Source organism: Rhinichthys klamathensis, unplaced genomic scaffold (assembly GCF_029890125.1).
Source record: "Rhinichthys klamathensis goyatoka isolate OS25496 unplaced genomic scaffold, OSU_Roscu_1.1 h1tg000281l_1, whole genome shotgun sequence".
NCBI lineage: Eukaryota > Metazoa > Chordata > Actinopteri > Cypriniformes > Leuciscidae > Rhinichthys > Rhinichthys klamathensis.
The window spans coordinates 2,067,963-2,090,852 of NW_026606800.1; the positions used below are offsets into that span (position 1 = coordinate 2,067,963).

Consider the following 22,890-nt stretch of genomic DNA (forward strand, 5'->3'; position numbering starts at 1 on the left):
TGAAGGAGGAATGTATTTCTATCGTCTTTGAACTATCTGTAGAAGATGCAGCTCTCTTCTGAATACTGAATATAATGCTCTCTTTTCTCCTTTGGTGAGTCATGCATCTGTGTTTAAGCTACATGAAACACTTTTAGGAGCACACCAGCATACTGATTGCCAGTATTGGAGGAGGTAACACAACATAAGTAATGTGTGTCACGATCACCAGCCGGAGGGCGCAGGATATCCTCCCTAGACCATTGTTAATCCAGCATGAACTATACATTTCGCAGAATCCTTTGCCCGGACTCATTATCCCTGATTAGTTTTAGCGGTTTCTGATTTACCCTTGTTAACTCTGTCTATATAAACCTGGTTAACTCAGTCACTCATTGCGAAGTCTTGTATGTGTTACACTGCATTTCTCTGCTCTTCTTGTTTCCTGTTCCATGGTTTTGACCCTTTGCATGTTTTCTGGATTGCCCTGTTCGCATGAATTTCCTTCCTGATGTTTGTTTTGGATTGTTTTCATGTGTTTGTAACCTCTTGCCTGTTTATTGGATTATGTCTTTGGATTACTCTTTATTAAATGCTGCATTTGGATCCGCAACCTTGTTTCTCAGAGCAGTTATGTAACAATGTGTATTATGCAATCAGACTTTTTACAATTTATTTTTTTACTTTTTTTATGTAACAAGTAAAGTAACGCATTACTTTATAAATTTGCGCATAAATATTTGAGTTACTTTTTAAGTAATGCACGTTACTTTTCAGTTAAATTAATTTGCACTGGTGATTTCATGTATCACTTTGTCTGGTAATTATAAGTTTTGATAAAAATACACACACACACACACACACACACACACACACATACATTATATACAGTATATATATATATATATATATATTTAAAAAACATACATTTGTGATGAGGGTGTTTTGGCAAGGATGAATGTATTGCTTTTACACACCATGCAATCAAAGACACTGCACAGCATAATTATATGTTCAGAGTCAGACATATAATGAACATTATCCTACATGTGATGTTGACTATCCATTTGCACTTCTCTGATATTAGTAATATAATAATGATGGGAATGGAAAGCTGCTGGGACATGTGTCCTATGTGTCCTGGTCAGCCCTCTTCACTTTGATCTGCTCCCTGATTCATGAAGACATTGCCGACAAATCAGAAATCCCACAGAGTTGATCCGCAGTGAAGCTATAGTGTCATGAAAAGCCATGGTCGGGGGAGAACCAAAAATATTTTTTCATCATTAACAAACTCTCAAGTTATAAATTATATTAAATATTATAAATAATATTTGTGATTGTGATTTTAAGATTGTAGGTCTGGGATATGGCTAAAACAATAAAATCTGTACATAAAACTTATTTGCAAAGTACCACAAATGCAATGCAACATTAATAATTTTTTAGCTTATTAATGTTTTAATAAGCTAAAAAAAAATGTGAGCAGCTGAAGAAAGCACCTAATGCAGCTTTTAAAGGAGCTGACACACATCAGACGACTCTGATTGGAAACACGATTCCTGTAAATAGTTTTCAAATAATTCCATCCAACAGTAAGATACCATCTGTGCCTTATAGCATGTTGAGCGTGACTTTTTTTTTAATCAAGTCTCAATGGAGTTTTTGTATTGCATGAGTCATGCAAACAGCCTTCAACAGGATCCTTCTTTCAATCTTTATGTCACCCGATGATCAGCCCCTTACACTGGTAATTGCAGTTTTGGATGCATTAATGTGGCACTAATAAATACAAATTCACATCGATTATTGAAGAACAAAGAACACAGGAAGGAAATACAAAGAAACAGAGAGTGTGAAAAATGGTTTTAATGAACAGGTTCAATGAAAAACTGAAAGGAACATGCTGAGACAAAATCATTGGAACAAAGTTTTGCATCACAAAGGATTTCAATATCTCACAATGATCTGACGAAAGCGAAAAGGTTCGACAGCGATAAAAGATTCGATAAAAGGACAAAAGAATAAGACATTGCTCAAACAGATAAACATGGGATTGTCAGTGAACAGATAACACAATACAAGGGAGTGTATTGAATTACTGCTGGATGTCAAATCACCAACAGTCTTGTAAACAGAGAATATCCTAAGAATATCTGGAATGAAACTATATTAAATATATTTCCAATAGTTTCAAATAAAATGTTTTCAGCCAATTGCTTCATTTTGTGTCTTACATTCATGCAGTGCTCTACTGTGTTCTGTAAACACAGACTTGATACAGTTGAAGATGCATTTGCACAGCAAGACCAAGTGTTTCTAGGCTGCAAACCACCCGGCAACTTTTCTTTCCTTCGATTTATTCATTGGAGCTTATCTCCTCACCTCTCCGATATATTTTTAGGGGTGACCTCTACCATTGTGCGTTCACTCTTCTCCTGTCTTTTGTGCCCCGCTATTTTCCTCTGAGCGTTCTCCTCCTGTCATTTTGCTCACAGCATCCCAGCAGCCTCGGTAACAACACATCCAGATTTGTCGTAGCTCTCTGCGGAAAGATTTGCGGAAAACGTAGTAGACAAAAGGGTTGTACACCGTTGAGCATTTTGCAAAGAGGCAGGGTAGCAAGCTGACAATGGGCGCCATGCTGTCTTTGCCCTCGGAGTGAAACATGGTCCAGAGACTGATGAACACATAGGGCGTCCAGGACACAATAAAGCCAGCGCTGATCAGGATACCCATCTGAAACACAGGAGGGAAACTTGAACTGACAACAGAAAGCAGTTCAGAGTGATTCATGTTGGACAGGCTACCGCTGTTGTCTGGAGGAAAGGGCACTAATGCATTAATTCAGAATGATCCACATGCACCATTTAATAATTGAGGTTTATGAACAACATTGTGCGCTTAAATATCATAGCTGGCAGGTACAGGGAAAAGTTTTCAGAAATACCTGATTACCATTTTGCCCTTACCTCCAGGAGGGACAGCCCTAACAATACACTTACAAAACACTTTGAATGCAAGTTCCTGGAAAATGACAAACACACATGGGGCTATTTCTTGAAATCTGTTTACTTCCATTAGTGACCTTTAAGGAGGGATTGGATCTTGACATTTACCCACTTCTATAATTTGGGAAACAAAAAGCAAAATATTCCTCTTAGGTTTATGATTTTAGATTGGAAACCAGCTGAGCAAAAATTTGTTGTTGTGGCAGAAGATGGAGCAGGGGTGTGAATCGGTGTCTGTCACTGTAGCAGGAAAACTGTTAAGCTTCCAGATGTGTGAACGCTCCAGGGTTTGCACGTACTGTGACCCTGCATGTTGTTAAACACTTAAAAGGACAAGTTTGAAGGTTTTTAACCAGCTTTGTGTTGTTACAATGGATTAAGAGTAGCCTGTACATTGTTCATTTATATACCGACACTGTAACAATACAAAGCAGGTTGAAAATCTGCAAATTTGTCCTTTAAGTGTTTAACAGCAAGCAGTGTCACTGTACGTGCAAACCCTGGAGCGTTCACATATCTGCTGGAAGCTTAACAGAAATAAAAAAAACAAGCTTTCAAAGTAAATGGCTCTTTAAAGTAGAAAAAACCTACCCTTAATTTTTAGTCTACATATTGCCATCTTTTCATAGGGATATTTGAAAATTAAGAATGGAGCCTTTAAATTTTGAGAAAGCTCTTAAAGGGATACTCCACCCAAAAATGAAAATTCTGTCATCATTTACTCACCCTCAAGTTGTTGCAAACCTGTAAGAGTTTCTTTCTTCTGCTGAACACAAAGGAAGATATTTTGAAGAACGATTGGAATTTTGGCATCATTGACTTGACTTTTTTTTTTCTACTATGGAAGTCAATGGTGCCAAACAACTATTTGGTTCCAATCGTTCTTCAAAATATCTTACTTTGTGTTCACCAGAAGAAAGAAACTCATACAGGGTTGCAACAACTTGAGGGTGAGTAAATGATGACAGAATTTTCATTTTTGGGTGGAGTATCCCTTTAATATTTTTGTGTGCAATATTGGATGGCCCTTACCAGAGTCACTTTTCTCTCAACGGCCCCTGAGTTGGGCAGATTATCATTGCTCTGGATGGACTGATAAGCCTTGTGGAGCTTCCAGGCGATGCCAGCGTAAGAGAACAGGATGACTCCACATGGGATCAGGGTGCACAGGATGGCCAAAGACATAATGAACGAAGAGCCGTTGAAAGAGTGCTGGTACTCGGCCCAGTCCACAGAACAGGCCAAACCGTAGGGTTCCGGCCCATATCCTCCCCATCCCAGAAGAGGAAACACTGCCCACAGCAGTGAATAAAGCCAGATGACACCAATCCATATACTTATAGTTTTTCTTCGAAACTTGCTTCCTGGAACAGATTTGAAATAAAAATTCTAGCCATGCCTATGAAGAAAACTCAAGACTTCTTAGGTAACAAATCCCATTGCCAATAACCTATTTTCCTTGTCTTTGTAAATGCAGAGGAGATTGAAAGTTAATTAGCAGGTTGGTAAATTTGAAAAGGAAAACAAAAACTGTCTAATTGGAAAATCACAGATTAACCATCAGTCTGACTATATTCCCCAATGACCCTTTCATGCATCATTCAGGATTTCGAGCATAATTGCTGTGCTTGTGTTTCACGTTGGTACAAATTAATTAAAAAGTACATATAAGAGTCTACATATACAATTCAATTAATTTCACATTTATTTGTATAACGCTTACACATCGCTTCAAAGCAGCTTGTGTCTAATTTCAATTTAGAGTGATCTAAAGTTATGTATTTCAGAAATGTACATATACAAATCACGCAGTTAGTCAACAATGTCCACATAGTACATACAGATCATTTTAAAAGCTCATTTTGGATGATGAATCATACAAAAATGGGTCATGCAATTGGCTGAGCGTGTCCACGAAATGACAGAATTAAATGTAAGTGGCCTATACAAGCTACTTTTTCTGGAAAGTTTACATAGTGTTGTTAATATGAATATATTACACTATCTACTAAAAATAACTATTTGAACATATATTTCTTGGAATTAAAAACAGGGCCAAATGTGTTAAAGGAATTTTCAGCATTGATTTTCCACGGGTGTTTTACCCATATTTTGAATTATGGACTGCATTTGGTTTTAGGGTTAAAGGAAATGTCTGTTAATGGATAATGTCCTGGGAGAAAATTACAGTTTTACAGAATTTTTCTTACAGTGTATTTTCTAAATGCATAAATGTCATAACTCAATCTTCCAGTGAAAGAATAGACTTCAATCATTGCAAGCTCAACAACCGATGGAAAGAAACAAGTCTTTCCACCTACATATTTTCAATAATCTGTTTCACTTGGATAGAAGAAAATATGGTTTCTTGTTTTTTCCGAAACTTTGCCTACATTTCTTTTTTCATCAACCATTGAAAACTTTAATTTAACAAAGCACATGATGGAACCCTTTATATTCAGCGACACCATTTGTGGTAACAATGTAGCCTATTATTTGTGGCTTCCTGCCTTTTGTAATCTCAGTGTTTCCCCTACCATTGGGGGGACCCCCCGCCCCCCCTAAAATGCTGAAGAAATCCAGTCATAAAAAGGAATTTAGTGTATAACGCGGAATTTAACGGAATTTGTAAATTTGAGGAAAAAATAGAAAGCAGTTCAGTACCCTTGAAATCAAATCGCGATGTAGACTAGTGTGTGTGAATATTAAAACACAAAGACTATTTAAATACGAATCCTGCTTGTTATGTGTGAATGAATGGTGCCGCCGACGCGCAGTTTCATTTACCACACACACACACACACACTGAAGCACGTGACGCTTGCGCTGTTTTTTGGCCTAAATGAAGACACAAATGCATGAACTTCCTCTCCAGGCTCTAGATCCACTCTGAAATTCACTTCGTCATCATTTCACGCTTCATTTGAGAAAAACTATCATCATGACATAGAAACTCAAAAGGTCTTCACTGCAACCCGTCAAAATAAAAGTTCGGTTTAACTTGACAGAAATATATTACTGTTGTACATTAGAATTTAGATATGTCCCAATGTAATAATACACTAACCCTAATCCAAATAAATTATCATCAAAACTGAAATTTTTAAGGTATAATCCATGTTTTAATTTTAACAGTAAAGCTCATTGTGCAGCAAGTTATTTGACAAAAAGTTTATTTAATTTCATATGATCAAAATTGATGATAAATGATACAATTTGTGTTTTATGTCTTCATTTTATTACCAGAAAAAACACAAAACAGAATTAGTGTGACATTTTCTTTCATATATTTAAAAAAAGTATTGTTTAATGATTCATAATACATGATTTCAATTAATTAGACATGCTTTTTGATTGCAAAAAAAAATTACACCACGTATCCGTAACACGCCCGCTCCGCAACATTAGCAGCCCCCCCCCCCCACCCCCCACCCCTGAAAAAAATCCTAGGGGAAACACTGAATCTTGTTTTATCATCAAACAATAGAAACACAGAGATGTTTCATCTATTTTTTCTTATTTTACTGTGATTACATTCTATGTCATTTGCTAGTACAAATGGGTTTTTCAATGTATAAAACCATACGTTTTATAGGGGAGACCCGGGCTAGTTGTCACACTTTTTACAGTGAATATTTCTCAGTGTTTAGTTTTGACACAAATCTTAAAATTTTCACTGTTCACTGTAAAAAGTGCTACACCCACAAAGTAGGTTTTATATATTTTAAATATTTGTAATCTAGTTTATTTTATTGGTTTTATACAAAAAGAGTATCAAAATACTTCCTCTTTACTTAAAATATATCAGTTTTTATATAACAATATATTTTAAATAAAACCCATGCAATTTATTTGGGTAGTTATTTGTATGTGGTTGTTGTGTACAATAAATGTTATAAAAGTGAGTTGACAATGCACAATTTATTTGAGCAGCTGTCGATGTGACAGGTGTGTTCATCAAACGTAAATATTTTAAATTTTATAAGTTGGCATTATCCCTTTTTCACTGGCGGGGACTCCAGACAGATGCAATATCTTCCTCGGCACTTCAACTGTTTGGTCGCTGCAGCGGATCTGAATTTCAGGGTCTGATTAACACGGTAAGTTGAGCAAATTTAGCCGAATGACTGGTGATGTAAACTAAAGTCACAAAATCGCTTACTCCACTAGGGAGCTGAGGTTAGGTTTGCAAATTGTATAGCTAGCTATCCTGCACACATGGTAAGCTAAGATGGCTGCACAGTGGTCGATCGGCAGACAACAGCAGTGTTTAAAAACACATAGAAGTTACATATGTAATAATTAGTTGCACAAATGCCCTCAGTTATATTTTTAGATTGCACAGATTAAATTTCGGGATCATATGCGATCGAAACGGTCGCAATTTCGAGCCTTCAGGCAATAGTTGTGCGGGCAAATAAGGGAAAGTAAGATGTGGTGTTTTATGGACAACACTTTGTTTTGTGTGTTCTGTGTCTTTGACAGAACTCAGAGATTATGTTATTATACTTTTGCATTACTAAAGCAGATGCACAGATTAGACTGTATGTATGTTTAGTAGTCTGTCTGATTTTAGAGATTTGATCCACAATATTTTAATGCTGCATTGTCAATTAATGACAGATTTTTGGTCTAGATTTTTATACTATTTCTAACCTATTACTTAAAGAAGTTACATTTACAACTGATTTTTTTTAACCTTATTTCTAACATCTAACATTTTCCTGGTCTTTAGATACCCAAGCACTTTTGTTACCTGGGGTCTTCGAGCTTCACATCCAGGTAAGACAAACTTCAGAATAGATTCAATTACAATTTGATCAGATTATACGTGTTCTGTAAGTCCAATAGACGTTCAGGGAATCTCCATACAAGGTTAAAAACTAGTTCAGATGTGGACATATTTTATGTAATTTAATGTCTAATTTAGACAATTTAAACTTTTTCTGGACCAAACACTTTCAGAATGCATTAAATTAAAACTCATGTTTATTTCAACGTAATTTCTAATTGCAAAGCAACTCTCAGACAGTGTGTGTTTGTCCAAAAATCATGAAATCATTACTGTCTACTTAGGGCAGGCAGCTTAAGGTCCCTGGTTCGAATCTGATTTCTCTCATGATCCAAATATGTATAAATGACAGATGCTAAACTGTCTAAAGGTGTCAGTGCGTGTTTGTCCAAAAATCATGAAAAGAAACTTCACTGTCTGTGAATTGCTTTGCAATTACACATGAAAATTACATTGAAATAAATGTGAGTTTTAATTTAATATATCCTGAGAGTGTTTATTTGGTCTAGAATAAGTATAAATTGTCCAAATGAGACCTTAAATGATGTTGAAAATTGTCCACATTGTCCACATCTGAACTAGTTTTCAACCTTGAATGGAGCTTCCGTGAACGTTCATTACAGAACACCTCAAAAAAAGTCGTAAAAACGTTCATTCTGGCTCCTCAGTGGACGTCTTTTCAATGTACGTCTTTGTGACAAAGACGTTGAAAAGATGTCTTTTGGACATAATTTTGCTTAGTGGGTTTATTAATATTGTGATGATATGGGGTGATTACATTTGCTCTGGTAAGATATTTAAACTCTGTAGCTTAATTAACAGTAATGTGATGACCAATCAGGTACAGGCAAGGACAATTGCATTTGTTTTATTGTAATGCATCCTTTGAACCAGAAAAATACAACACTCATGCTAGAGTAGATCATGATATTTTAGTACCCACACTCTATGGCATTGTGTAGACTTCACTCTGGTCACATGTTCTAGTCACAGTATCCATCTTGTATCCACCACCTTTAGCAACAAAAGTACAATTTGGACTTTGTGTCTTATCTCTTCTACCTGTCTGCTAATATTCATCTCATTTCCTATTTGTCTGACCAAACTCTTGTTTCTTTTTTGTCTCCACCAATAGAGTCGGGCTGAAAAAGAGGTGCACGCTGAGCTTGGCAGTTGCCCACTGAAAATTTACATGTTTCATCACCCCGAAACGATTGGGATTATCATATAAGGACAGCCCGTGGTCAGAGGTGTGCCAAACCTGTTGAAAGCATGCTGCCTCCTGTTTGAACTTACCTATGCTCTCGACCTCATGTATCCCTCAAAACTGGTGTATACTTGATATATATCAGAGGCTTTTTGTAGGATTGGACCCTGTGCGTCCTAAACCATCATCATGTAATTTTTGACATTGCAGTTCCAGTGTGATACAATGTGATGTTATGGCTCACATTTACCTTGATCCAAACATTTCAGATTGGGCAGTTTGGATATTTCACTGTACCGTTCAGAACAGGTTGAAAATACACTTCTACAGTGTTTGTTTTATATTAGAGTGTACATGTGCGGCCACATTTATTTGCTGTTTTGTAGTCACTGTTAAAAGTGACACTGGTTGACATTGAATAAATTATATATTGTCTTCAATCTATCTTCTCATCTTTTTCTTCTTCAATTGAATTTGTAATTGTTATTGACAATTAAAAAAAAAATATTAAAATGTTTATTCACATATGATTAAGTTAATTTTACTAAGAAAATAAAGTTCATAAAACCTAATTAAAATGAGAACAGGTTACTTGTAGCAACCCATAAATAAGTTACCTGTACCAAGAAAAGTAGGTTTATCCAACTGAGTAATACTAGTACTATTAGTTAACTCAACTTGATTTTGTTGCGTTTCTATAAAGTAATATTAAAGTGTTCAATATACTTAAAAAAGGCTGCAAGTTGAATCAACATAAAACATCCAATGCAGCCACTTGCCTCACTTTTTATAAGTTAGATCTAGGTATTACTTTTTACAGTGTTATTGCCCAGATATATAAAAAACAAAACAACAGTTAAACTCACATTGACCTTTTGTGCTTGGATGCAGCAAAATTAAATGAAATATTGTATCAATAAAGCAATCAATGTTTCTAAATCTCACTTTGGGACCTAATGCGATCAGCACAGTACCTGATTTCGGAGGATTTCCTGTCACCAGATATCTCACTAACCCAATGACGGCCAGAGTCACGATGCTGGCCACGCTGAAGATCATTCCCATCAGGCCATAGTACAGACAGGAAGGGTCACCTCCAATCCAGGCGTGGTTGAAGGCAGAGGCGATTGAGAGTGGGTACATGCTGAGAGCCATACCAATGTCAGTCACAGCCAGATTGACCGTGAGGAGCTCAGGAGCTTTGAGATCACTGTGACGCCAAGCGGCTGCTACCAGGACGGCTGCGTTACCCAGGATGGAGAGGAAGGCTGGAGAAAAATTGGTGGTAAACAAAGTAAAGATAAAATTTCAGATCAATCAACTAACTAGCGAGATTGTGTCTGATTTATGACAGTCACTTTTAAGAAAAGTCTGTTCACTCGGCGACCATATTTGCAACACCTAAGGGCAGCTATTTGGGCCAAGTCCTATTGACTGATAACTGAAATCTTAAAAAAAGCTTGCCACATCCAAATCAGCAACAACAATCTGACTTAAACTGTCCCATAAACGTTGTTACTTGCTCAAATATTGTTAAAACATTTGTCAAAGTTGCACTTTCTCCCATTCATGGTAATATGAGTGCATCGTCTTGATATTTCTAAAGTCTTTGTTCATGATTCTGGCTGGATTATCTTCACCTGTACTGTATGATATAACTAACATTACATTCATCCATCACCAGTGCCAAAGAATGTATTTGAACCCTTTCAAATAGAGGTCACTAAATGGACAGCTGTTCAAACATTTTTTTCTTATGCATGAGTTTTGATGGCATAGTAGCACATCAACCTCTACAGTGGACACTAGTGCATCATCATATACATTGCCATGACAAGCCATTGTAAAAAATCCAAATCAAGATGGCCGACAGCTAGTCAGAAATGCCAAGTTGCTCCAGAATATCAATCCATTCCTTCTACCCTGGGAGACTCTTGCAGGTTAAAAAAATGGTGTAGCATCAAGTAACATCTAGGAAGTCATATCATTGTTAAATTTTCCAAGTACTGATTTTAGATTAGGAGGAAATTCTGATTAAACATCTGTTTACAATAATTGAAGCTGTGACTGTGTTATATATATTTTGTATACATTTTATATTTTATATATTTTCGTATCATTTAATTATTGGTTTGTTAAATACGTACAGTCTGTGTTATTTCTGTTTTATATAACACAGTAGGCCTATCTCTTCAAAATCGCACACTGTCTACTCAAGTCGACATCTGAAAATCTCTTTGAAAAATATACAAAATAAAATAAAAGTTAATATCTTGTTTTTCATGCCATAAGAGCAATAAAAACACGGGGTAAATCCTGACTGAGGTTGTCAATTCATGCATGAAAGGGTTAAGTATCAAAATAATCGAATTATAAATTATTTGAATTAACTTTAAATTGAACAAACTATTATTATTAAAAATTATTAAAATGTTAGCAGGAATCAAAAAAGCAAATCGATCTACTTAAGTAGGCTATGGATGTTATTTCAGCAACGTGCCATCTTAGTGACGTTAAGGAGGCACGTGCACTCTGCAGGCTAGAACAGGACATCGCAACACAAAAATCATCTCCCAAAAATGATGTTCAAAATGATGTATGTAAAATATAAGTACTCGCATTTATTCTGTTGGTTAGCTACTTAAGGCGAGCGCACGCGATCCCATAAAAAAGACAGTCACAGAAGTTGTGTAACGTTAGTAGGCTAGCTAAATAGCCTAAACCCCCAAAAGAATGAAAGATCCGTTTGCTAATGATCATAATATTTGAGTTTAATTTGTTCATTTCATGATTTTAAAGCCACCTACTCAAAGTTTGACAATGTGATTATAATGTTAATTTGACTTCATATATTTGACAGATCGCACCTTGGATTACTGGGTTTTGGATTATTTTGGGATGTTTGTTTACATTCCATCAAGAGCATTTTAAGGTAAGGTTTTCATTCACTCATATAAGCGGCTTTTTATAATCTGCGGTTTTTGACTGAGCTGTAACTTGTAGGCCTATATTTTCATCTGTATCGCGCGCGAACCAATATTTTGTCGACCCCAGATTGAACTTTACAGCCAAATTCTTGTAGACGTTTTAGATCTGTAATAGTACGTATGCCTTGTCGAAATGTTGTTCGAAGATGCTGTTGAAACGTGTACTGTATAGGCCTACATGCGAATACTACTTATTTTAAAAACGTAGGCTATTTTTATTTTATTTTACAAAATATTTTTACTTTATTTGTTGGGGTTCAAGTTTCAACCCTTAACTATAGGCCTATGGTCAGACTCTTGAATTAGCCTATTTGTAAGTCGCAAAGCTATTAGCGATACAATCTCAGCTATGGGGTTTAAGGGTGGTTGGGACAGTATAACTATGGGCATGGGGACGGCATGACTTTGACTTTTCTCACCTAATGAGTGAAAATAAAAACTCCTAGCTGTGAGACCACATAATCAAAATTGGATGCCCTTATTGGCGTGACATCCTGTAGGTGGCCGGGGCAGTCATCGAACAGGAAGTTGACCCTGAAATAAATACATGAACTGAGGAAAATGACATTAGGTTTAGCTGATTTCATAATAAGGTCCTAAAATTGTCCTAGCTACTATATTGTACAAACTTTTGATGGAAACACAAATATGATGCACTACTGATACAAAATCAGTAAACGATTGGTTAATTATCATGTTTCTATTCTCAGAATAGGTTGTTTTTATTTTGTTCCATCCACCCAAACACAGTTTGAGTGGATGGGACAGCATGATTTTGGGTGATTGGGACAGGGCTTAAAGGCTTTGCTAATTACGAAAATGATTAACCTTGCAATTGAGAACCATTGTTTATGCTCTAAATCAGTGGTTCGCAACCTTTTTATTTGCGTAAGCCCTAATCAACCACAAAATTTTCATGAACTAGCTAGATTTTGCTAAAATAAAACGACCTAATTCTGAAAATAGAAACATTATAGGTAACAATGTTTTACTGATTGTGTTGCAGTACTAATAAACCATATGCATGTTTCCATTATGCATGTTTCCATAAACAGTTCATTCATGGATGCACCCAACATCTCATCCAAATACCCCCCACCCCACCACCCAATGGTTCAATGACTTTTGGCCTTCGTTTACCTCAATTACATGTGTTGTACTGTATGAATTGTGAGTGGATTTATAACCATTGAGAAATAAAGTTAAACAGAAATAAACATGACTCTAAATAATGAACAGGAAAAGCTAAATTGCATATAAAACTATATCTATGTATGAACTAACTTGTGCAATACAGTAAATATGCTGTCCCAATCACACAAATATTACCAAAAAAATGGGTTTTGGCTCAGTTTACATAACACACATCCTTTCATTCATTATAATATAAACTTTTATATTAATGGATAGGTAACATCAAATGGAACATCAAACGTTCAAATGGATAGGGAACATCTTCAGTCTTACAGAAATGTATCATGTGTTGGGCTGATGTTTTTAATTTATGGCAAGAAACCTTGCACAAGGTGGAAATTCAAAAACTGTCCCAATCACCCTTAATTCACCCTGTATGACCAGGTCATCTCTGTTTACAGTGGGCCTATATGCATGTCATTTTTGTTTATATAAAAAAAGGAAGGAAGACCACTAGCCTATTTGAAAAATCTAAATGTCACTAAGCAATCATGGTGACTCTTCAACTGAAAAGATATGTTCTACATCATCTATGCTGGGATGAAAATCCACCCAAAGATCAATTTTGCAGGGTTGAACAGTAAGGCATTTCATGGGAATCTAGCCAACGGCAGTAAAAAAAAAGCAGGGCCGAAATCTGACTGATTCCCTTTTGTGGTCAACAGTGTTCTTGGAAATGGTCTTAAAGGCCCTAAACTTTTTTGGCTTTTACTATGAATATGTTAGCCTTACTTTTATCTCCGAGCTAGTGTGCTCTAAAACAATGAAAAAATTAGCATTTAGAGATAAGCATTCAAAACAAACAGTCTCTCACTTCCGTCAGTATGGATCAATGATTTTGATGACATCACACTGCACTTCAGCTTCTCTTCAGATTTTCTGTCCAATCAAATATCGATATCCCCCCCCCCCCCCCCCCACAATATAAATATATGCTGATGTTGCGGATAAAATCGGGATAGGGAACGATTCAGACAGTGTAGTAGATATGCTTTCCATTGGGGCAAATTAAGTCTGGTTTCACTTTAGTGTCACGCTAACTGTGAGCTGAGTGATGTTATCAAGAACGCTGCTGTTCCATTTGCAGAATTACCGGACTTTAATTTGCGTACTTGGTATTGAGAAACGCCTACGATAGCACAGAGCGGATCATATATGCGCAAGTCGCCGCAGACCAGAAAATGTATCAGACCCATTTGAATTCTGCACAGAATGTTATATTTGAAAGCGATATGGAGGAGATTAGAAGAGAAACGGTTAGAGATTAGGAGGAAACTGTGGCGTTTACCGAACTCAACGGCTCTGGATGAACTGTGACAGAAACAAAACGCTATTGCCTATTTAAAAAAGAGGAGGAGCTGTTCGATATGTCCCGCCCTGTCTTCCTGTTTCAGAGGAAATTACGTCAACACACTAATTCACCTTTGGCTAAGCCACACCCTAGAATGTAGATTGACCAATCACAGCGCAGCCAAGAACGAGCACCCACAGTGGTCCGACACTTTTTCACAGCGCTCCATTGACTTTAACACAGGCGTCTCATATTTTTGGTCTCGGCAGGCTATAGAGCTGGTAAGTCCCGCCCATCCGTAAAACTCCAAGTGGACCTCTAGGTTGAAAAAGCGTCAATGCAAGTGAATGAGAGAAAATAATTATTTTCTGATCCCGTTTGAATTGTGCCATGAATGTGAACATATGTTGTCTGTGAATTTTTTATATAATTTCTCATGTAACGAGTTTGACAGTATATTGTATGATTCTTTGGCTAGCAATTGTGGAATAGAAATAACGAGAAAGACTACACGTTGCATATGTGACGTCACCGCATAACACATTTTCCCTCCACAAATCACGGTGCGATAATCTAAGGAATTAGATCGAGATGCCTGTGTGTTTTGTACCCAAATGTCACCATTCAAACAAAGGCATGTTTAGCGGGATCCATGTGCTAGTGGTGGTGACGTATATCAAACGCGTCGAAAGCAGCGAAGAGTTGTAGTCCACAAAGTGCTCTCACACAAAGTCTAACCGTATGAAAATTCTACCCGCTAAATTGTAGCATTCTTTACACGAAAAATTATATAAAAAATTCACAGACAACATATGTTCACATTCATTGCAAAATTCAAACGGGATTAGAAAATAATTATTTTCTCTCATTCACTTGCATTGACGATTTTTCAACCTAGAGGTCCAGCGGGTTAAGGGGAAGGGGCGGGACTTACCAGCTCTATTACAGTCGTAGTTTTGTAAAAAATATGGTTAAATGTTGTGCCTGGGGCATTTGTAACACAGATATGCGTTTCCCAGAGAGGTTGGAGGGGGGTGTCCGTTTTTTTCCCTTCCCAAACCGAAGTCAAATCCTGACAAGTGTAGCACACGCTGCTAATAAATACAACGTTATACTCGCGTAGTCCGTTGCTTTGTAATAACGATTATAGAAGTGAATAGAGACCTACCCAGCTTTGCATGAACAGTGTTGCTCCTTGATATTGTTAGTCCCAGCCTCCGTCTCGATTAGTAGGATATGCGGTGGTTCATTTTTTGACTGTGACCGGTATGCTTTTGCCTCTATTTGCATGCCTTGTTGTTCCTTGCGTTTCGCCTGTATTCGCCTGTATTGCAGCCGCTTTTGCCTACTTCTATCGGACACTTTATTTGCTGCTTTATAAAAGTTTGATAAAATTTCAGCAGGAAGAGCTGTCACAGCATAAGCCATGTTGATACCAGAGCCCAGATGAAGTTTGTTTGTCGGACGTAGCAACAGTAACTAAGGGGGGCGGGGCTTAGCCAAAGGCGAATTAATGCTGCGCTTTTCAAGGCACTTCAGTGGGCCTTTAAGAAAATGTGTCTCTTGAGAGATGGCATCTGATCTTGCAGATCAGCAGTATGTAATATTCAATTTAATGTTATTCGGTTCCCAGCAGCTCCAGTCATGGTGCCTGAGGCGAAAAAAAGGTAAACGCAGGTCATACCACACTGTAGTATTTTGCCGTGCGTCTTAGTAAGAACCGTGCGAAAATAAGTAAATATTGCTAACTGTATAGGTATGCTATAGGGGAGTTTTGCAAAAATGTAGGCAGAGGCACAATTGATTATGGGTTGCAGCCCATTATGTAATGCAAATTAAACAATTCTCAATTCGATGAGCTAGTTACGCAATTAATAGCTTGCCCCATATAAAAATTCTATTGAGGCAAATTTCTAATTAAAATATGACTTATCGTTAACTCATGGCTGATGTGTGACGAAGGCAGGCTTTAGAGATCGTGCGTTATCTATAGTTTGTTGGAAGCAGGACTTTTCACATTAGCACACTTAATGTCACATCACTGACATTTACCTATGTCAACATCTGTTCATGTCGTGTTCATAAATAGATGTATAAATACAGGCAGGGACATTAACCTCATGACAGGGTTAAAACAGATTCTCAGAAAAGCCTAACAGGTATTCTTTGAAGCTGTCGCATGACAACAGATGCACTCTGACATGAATATGATTCAATGATCTTGCATTAAAAAACACAGGCAACTGCTAATTAGAAAAATAATTACAGCATGATTTTTTTTCTGCAGTCTGATTTTTTTAGACGCTCAGTCTCCATTGAGGTGCCAAAAAGTAATTAAGCAAAAGAACAATATTGTTTCCTATCCTCTGTTTAATCTCACTATAATCAGACTAAGCGCTGACATGCTATTGCGTCTTTGGCAGAAAAGCATTAAATTAGTATATTTAATATTTTTTTAGTGTACTGTGCAGTTAAACTGTTTACATAAATAGATTTAATGCTATTTCTAAAGCGCTGCATGCATGTTTCGCTGCACTCCTGCAACTGCATGTCAGAAAAAAATGGGACAAATTCATAAATCACTGTCAGATATTTCTTGGCGCATTCTTAGGGATTTACATGGATCTGGTGTAAACGGTAAACACAGTCAAGTGAGCTGTCTCTGAGAGCATTACAAAGACGTTCATCAACTCTGTGATTTGCTTTGTACAGCTCAGTGGAGCGCAGTACATTCTCATGAGCACATCAGGAAACGCTGGTCTGTCCTCCGCTCTGCTCGCAACTGTGTCCGAAAGCTGAAAAATGCTGCCCTATGCATGCTGTTTATATTATATCCTATAAAAATGCCATAATGTTTGGACCCTATCTGGTCCCACTTTATATTAAGTGGCCCTAATACCTGTGAACTTACATGGTTACTAGATATGTACTTAGTATGTAACTACAGTGTAAATACACATTGGTACATAGTATTTACAACTGTAATATTTGTGTAACTACACATATGTAACAACCCACGGAAAGGTATGTGTAAGTACAAATGTGTAACAGGACATTGGTAACAACACTTTTTCCACTACAGTAAGTACACATGTGTAACAGGCATTATGTAACTACATTTTGTAATAACAATATGTATTCACACAAGTTGTTCCACTTCCACACGCAGTCTTCCATACTGTAGTTACCAGTTAAGAACACACTGAAACCATGATGATTCCTATGTGTATACCATGTATTTACTATATGACCGGCAGCACTTATGTTGAATTACAGCTAAGGTTTTCCCTTGTGGTACCAGTGTACATACATGGTAACTCCTCAGGAACTCTGCACTTGATACAATGTGTTAAACTGTCATAACTTACATGTATTATGCAAAACCCAAACCTCTGTGCAACTGTACTAACAGTGTACTTACATGGTAACTCCTCAGGAACTGTCCACTTAATATAAAGTGTAAAATGGTCATAACTTACTGTGTATTATGCAAAACACAAACCTCTGTGCAAATGTACTAACATGGTAACTCCTCAGGAACTGTCCACTTAATATAAAGTGTAAAACGGTCATAACTTACTGTGTATTATGCAAAACCCAAACCTCTGTGCAACTGTACTAACATGGTAACTCCTCAGGAACTGTCCACTTAATATAAAGTGTAAAATGATCATAACTTACTGTGTATTATGCAAAACCCAAACCTATGTGCAACACTGTATTAACAGTGTACTTACATGGTAACTCCTCAGGAACTGTCCACTTAATATAAAGTGTAAAATGGTCATAACTTACTGTGTTTTATGCAAAACCCAAACCTCTGTGCAACTGTACTAACAGTGTACTAACATGGTAACTCCTCAGGAACTGTCCACTTAATATAAAGTGTAAAATGATCATAACTTACTGTGTATTATGCAAAACCCAAACATCTGTGCAACTGTACTAACAGTGTACTAACATGGTAACTCCTCAGGAACTGTCCACTTAATATAAAGTGTAAAATGGTCATAACTTACTGTGTATTATGCAAAACCCAAACCTCTGTGCAACTGTACTAACAGTGTTCTTACATGGTAACTCCTCAGGAACTGTCCACTTAATATAAAGTGTAATTGTTAGGGTCATTGTTGTGTACCACAGTAAATGCAAAACACAAGGTTACGTAGTGGATAGTAAACTCTGAAATATAAATGTTATAGTTATGCTTTGATAGATTCTGGGATATTACGGCATAGCACTTTTAAAGATTTATTCTTTAATTTAGATTTTTTGATTTGCCATTGTGGTGACCTATTTGCCTTTACAGTAAATTCCAGTGTCTGTAAACAATAAACAAGAATAGCCTACACTTTAAAACTTTAAAAATACCTTGTTTAATCGTTTAACCATTTTGTAGTATTTAGTTTATTTACCGTGAGACACAAAAAGCGTTTCCTCCAATAAAACACAACATAAATTCACAAAAAAACAAAAATTGTATTAGCCTGATATAATCCAAATCTTTAGAATCCATACGTTGTTTGCAAGAAACAGATCCAAATTCAGCCCTTTATGATCTTCATCTCCATTTCTCAGCAGCGACCGCCAACGTCAAATCCCGCGCTCAGGCGCGCTGGTGATGAATTCAAATAAAAAAAATGTGCCTTCTTGAAGCGTTACGACATGTTTTACGGCCGTGATATCAAACGCTCATTGGCTCTCGCCTGCTTCGTCACAGATTGCGACATGCCGTGTTTCAGTCGGTGTTGTACATTTGAAATGGAGAAGCGCGCGCGCCTTCACAGAGTGCAGTGAACCGAAACCCGATTAACATTTTCATGGATTAATAATTGATATTCTGATCTGTACCTCATACCCAACTATCATAATACTGCAAGAGAGGACTGCGGCTGCAACGCATCATCATGTGAACGACTTTTGGTACCGGTTTTGACATTTTCGCAATAAACGAATTATTGTGAAATTTATAACGTTAACGTTACTTGTCTGTCTGTTATGTTTTTATTTTCTTCATAAGTGTAGCCTACGTAGTTTTAAGGAATGGTTATGGGTAGGTTTAGGGGTATGAGTAGGATTAGTGGCTCAAAATATATTTTAATGTTATTGTTAATAAAACTATGAGAGGTTTGGGTTTGCTGAGATGGTCTGTTATGACCGTTTTACACTTTATATTAAGTGGACAGTTCCTGAGGAGTTACCATGTAAGTACACTGTTAATACAGTGTTGCACAGAGGTTGGGTTTTGCATAATACACAGTAAGTTATGACCATTTTACACTTTATATTAAGTGGACAGTTCCTGAGGAGTTGCCATGTTAGTACACTGTTAGTACAGTTGCACAGATGTTTGGGTTTTGCATAATACACAGTAAGTTATGACCATTTTACACTTTATATTAAGTGGACAGTTCCTGAGGAGTTGCCATGTTAGTACACTGTTAGTACAGTTGCACAGATGTTTGGGTTTTGCATAATACACAGTAAGTTATGACCATTTTACACTTTATATTAAGTGGACAGTTCCTGAGGAGTTACCATGTTAGTACACTGTTAGTACAGTTGCACAGATGTTTGGGTTTTGCATAATACACAGTAAATTATGACCATTTTACACTTTATATTAAGTGGACAGTTCCTGAGGAGTTGCCATGTTAGTACACTGTTAGTACAGTTGCACAGAGGTTTGGGTTTTAATACACAGTAAGTTATGACCATTTTACACTTTATATTAAGTGGACAGTTCCTGAGGAGTTACCATGTAAGAACACTGTTAGTACAGTTGCACAGATGTTTGGGTTTTGCATAATACACAGTAAATTATGACCATTTTACACTTTATATTAAGTGGACAGTTCCTGAGGAGTTACCATGTAAGTACACTGTTAATACAGTGTTGCACAGAGGTTGGGTTTTGCATAATACACAGTAAGTTATGATCATTTTACACTTTATATTAAGTGGACAGTTCCTGAGGAGTTGCCATGTTAGTACACTGTTAGTACAGTTGCACAGATGTTTGGGTTTTGCATAATACACAGTAAGTTATGACCATTTTACACTTTATATTAAGTGGACAGTTCCTGAGGAGTTACCATGTAAGTACACTGTTAGTACAGTTGCACAGATGTTTGGGTTTTGCATAATACACAGTAAATTATGACCATTTTACACTTTATATTAAGTGGACAGTTCCTGAGGAGTTACCATGTTAGTACACTGTTAGTACAGTTGCACAGAGGTTTGGGTTTTGCATAATACACAGTAAGTTATGACCATTTTACACTTTATATTAAGTGGACAGTTCCTGAGGAGTTACCATGTAAGAACACTGTTAGTACAGTTGCACAGATGTTTGGGTTTTGCATAATACACAGTAAATTATGACCATTTTACACTTTATATTAAGTGGACAGTTCCTGAGGAGTTACCATGTTAGTACACTGTTAGTACAGTTGCACAGAGGTTTGGGTTTTGCATAATACACAGTAAGTTATGACCGTTTTACACTTTATATTAAGTGGACAGTTCCTGAGGAGTTACCATGTTAGTACACTGTTAGTACATTTGCACAGAGGTTTGTGTTTTGCATAATACACAGTAAGTTATGACCATTTTACACTTTATATTAAGTGGACAGTTCCTGAGGAGTTACCATGTAAGTACACTGTTAGTACATTTGCACAGAGGTTTGGGTTTTGCATAATACATGTAAGTTATGACAGTTTAACACATTGTATCAAGTGCAGAGTTCCTGAGGAGTTACCATGTATGTACACTGGTACCACAAGGGAAAACCTTAGCTGTAATTCAACATAAGTCCTGCCGGTCATATAGTAAATACATGGTATACACATAGGAATCATCATGGTTTCAGTGTGTTCTTAACTGGTAACTACAGTATGGAAGACTGCGTGTGGAAGTGGAACAACTTGTGTGAATACATATTGTTGTTACAAAATGTAGTTACATAATGCCTGTTACACATGTGTACTTACTGTAGTGGAAAAAGTGTTGTTACCAATGTCCTGTTACACATTTGTACTTACACATACCTTTCCGTGGGTTGTTACATATGTGTAGTTACACAAATATTACAGTTGTAAATACTATGTACCAATGTGTATTTACACTGTAGTTACATACTAAGTACATATCTAGTAACCATGTAAGTTCACAGGTATTAGGGCCACTTAATATAAAGTGGGACCAAGTATGGGTCTTTACCTAGATGCACTGTAAAAAAAGATTTTTCGAAGTTAAATACAACAACAGATTATTGGAGTACATTTTACAAGAAAATACCATTTCAGTCCTTCTACTTGCCGTTTCTTTGTAATTATTTGTGAAATTGGGCAATTTCTGAGTAAAAATATTCAATATATATCCCACCCCCCCCCCAGTTTATTTCTAGAAATAATATACAATCACTGACACTGAAATTGATTTTGCTCTAGATCTTTTTAACCAAAGGTCCATGAAAGTGATATCTATATATAATATTAATTACATTTCGATAAGGATGCATGATAATAATCTTAATGTTATTGCTGATAACTGAGTGCAAAAGTGTCCAATATTAAAAATTCTGTACTGTTTTTTACTAAATATATTAAAAATGAAACACTAAAAACTAAAATCAAATGTTTAAATTAGAGATGCACGATATTGGATTTTGGCCGATATTCGATATGCCGATATTTTCAAACTAATTTTGCCCGATACCGATATATTTGTATTTTTTTTAAGTGCAAAAAAAGCTTATTAAAGTTCTCAGTCAAGAGCAGTGAGTGATTTCCTCTGTGTTTTGTTGTTTTATTAACATTAAAGGGATAGTTCTCCCAAAAATTTTAATTGTCATCATTTACGCTCTCAAGTTTCTTTCTTCTGTTGAAAATAAAAGTTATTTGGAAGAATGTGGCTAACCAAACAGTTGCTGTACTTCAGTGACTTACATAGTATATTTAAGCACAAGAAAGAAATGAATACAGGTTTGGAAGAACATTAGAGTGAGTAAATAATGACAGAATGTTTATTTCTGGGTGCAGTATCTCTTTAAGGACAAGCGGCAGAATATTATTACTGTCTCTTTAAGAACTGCACTCGACGCGTCTAATATACACGCATTTGACAAGCAAATTTTCTCTGTATGCTTTCACTTTAGACATAACCAACTTTGTTTATGTAAACCTTGTGTGTATTTGACAGTATCAGCGCAATAAGACTCGAAAGATTAGTCCAGTATGCAGGCGCTGTGACAGGCTTTTAGTTCCTGTGAGCGTCGGGTGTAACGCGCTCAGAAAAGCGCATGTTAGAACAGCGCATCAGCACGTGAATGACATGTTTAACTAGCAAGACTTTGACGCACATGTAAATAATGAACTTTTGTGAATTGCAGTGTCCCGTGAGTGTAACTCTACCTCTGCGTT

General features: G+C 36.6%; 1 protein-coding gene across 1 annotated transcript in view; it reads right to left on the reverse strand.

Annotated features, from left to right (window-relative positions):
• Positions 1-2,320: 2,320 nt before the first annotated feature.
• opn8a (opsin 8, group member a) overlaps positions 2,321-22,890 on the reverse strand; it is a 29,785-nt gene continuing 9,215 nt past the window's right edge. The window contains exons 2-4 of the mRNA XM_056269217.1: positions 9,964-10,257; positions 4,023-4,354; positions 2,321-2,718 (exon numbers count right to left, since the gene is read on the reverse strand). Of these exons, the coding sequence (XP_056125192.1) occupies positions 2,407-2,718; positions 4,023-4,354; positions 9,964-10,257 (938 nt within the window). The 3' untranslated portion in view covers positions 2,321-2,406. The remainder of the gene's footprint in view (positions 2,719-4,022; positions 4,355-9,963; positions 10,258-22,890) is intronic.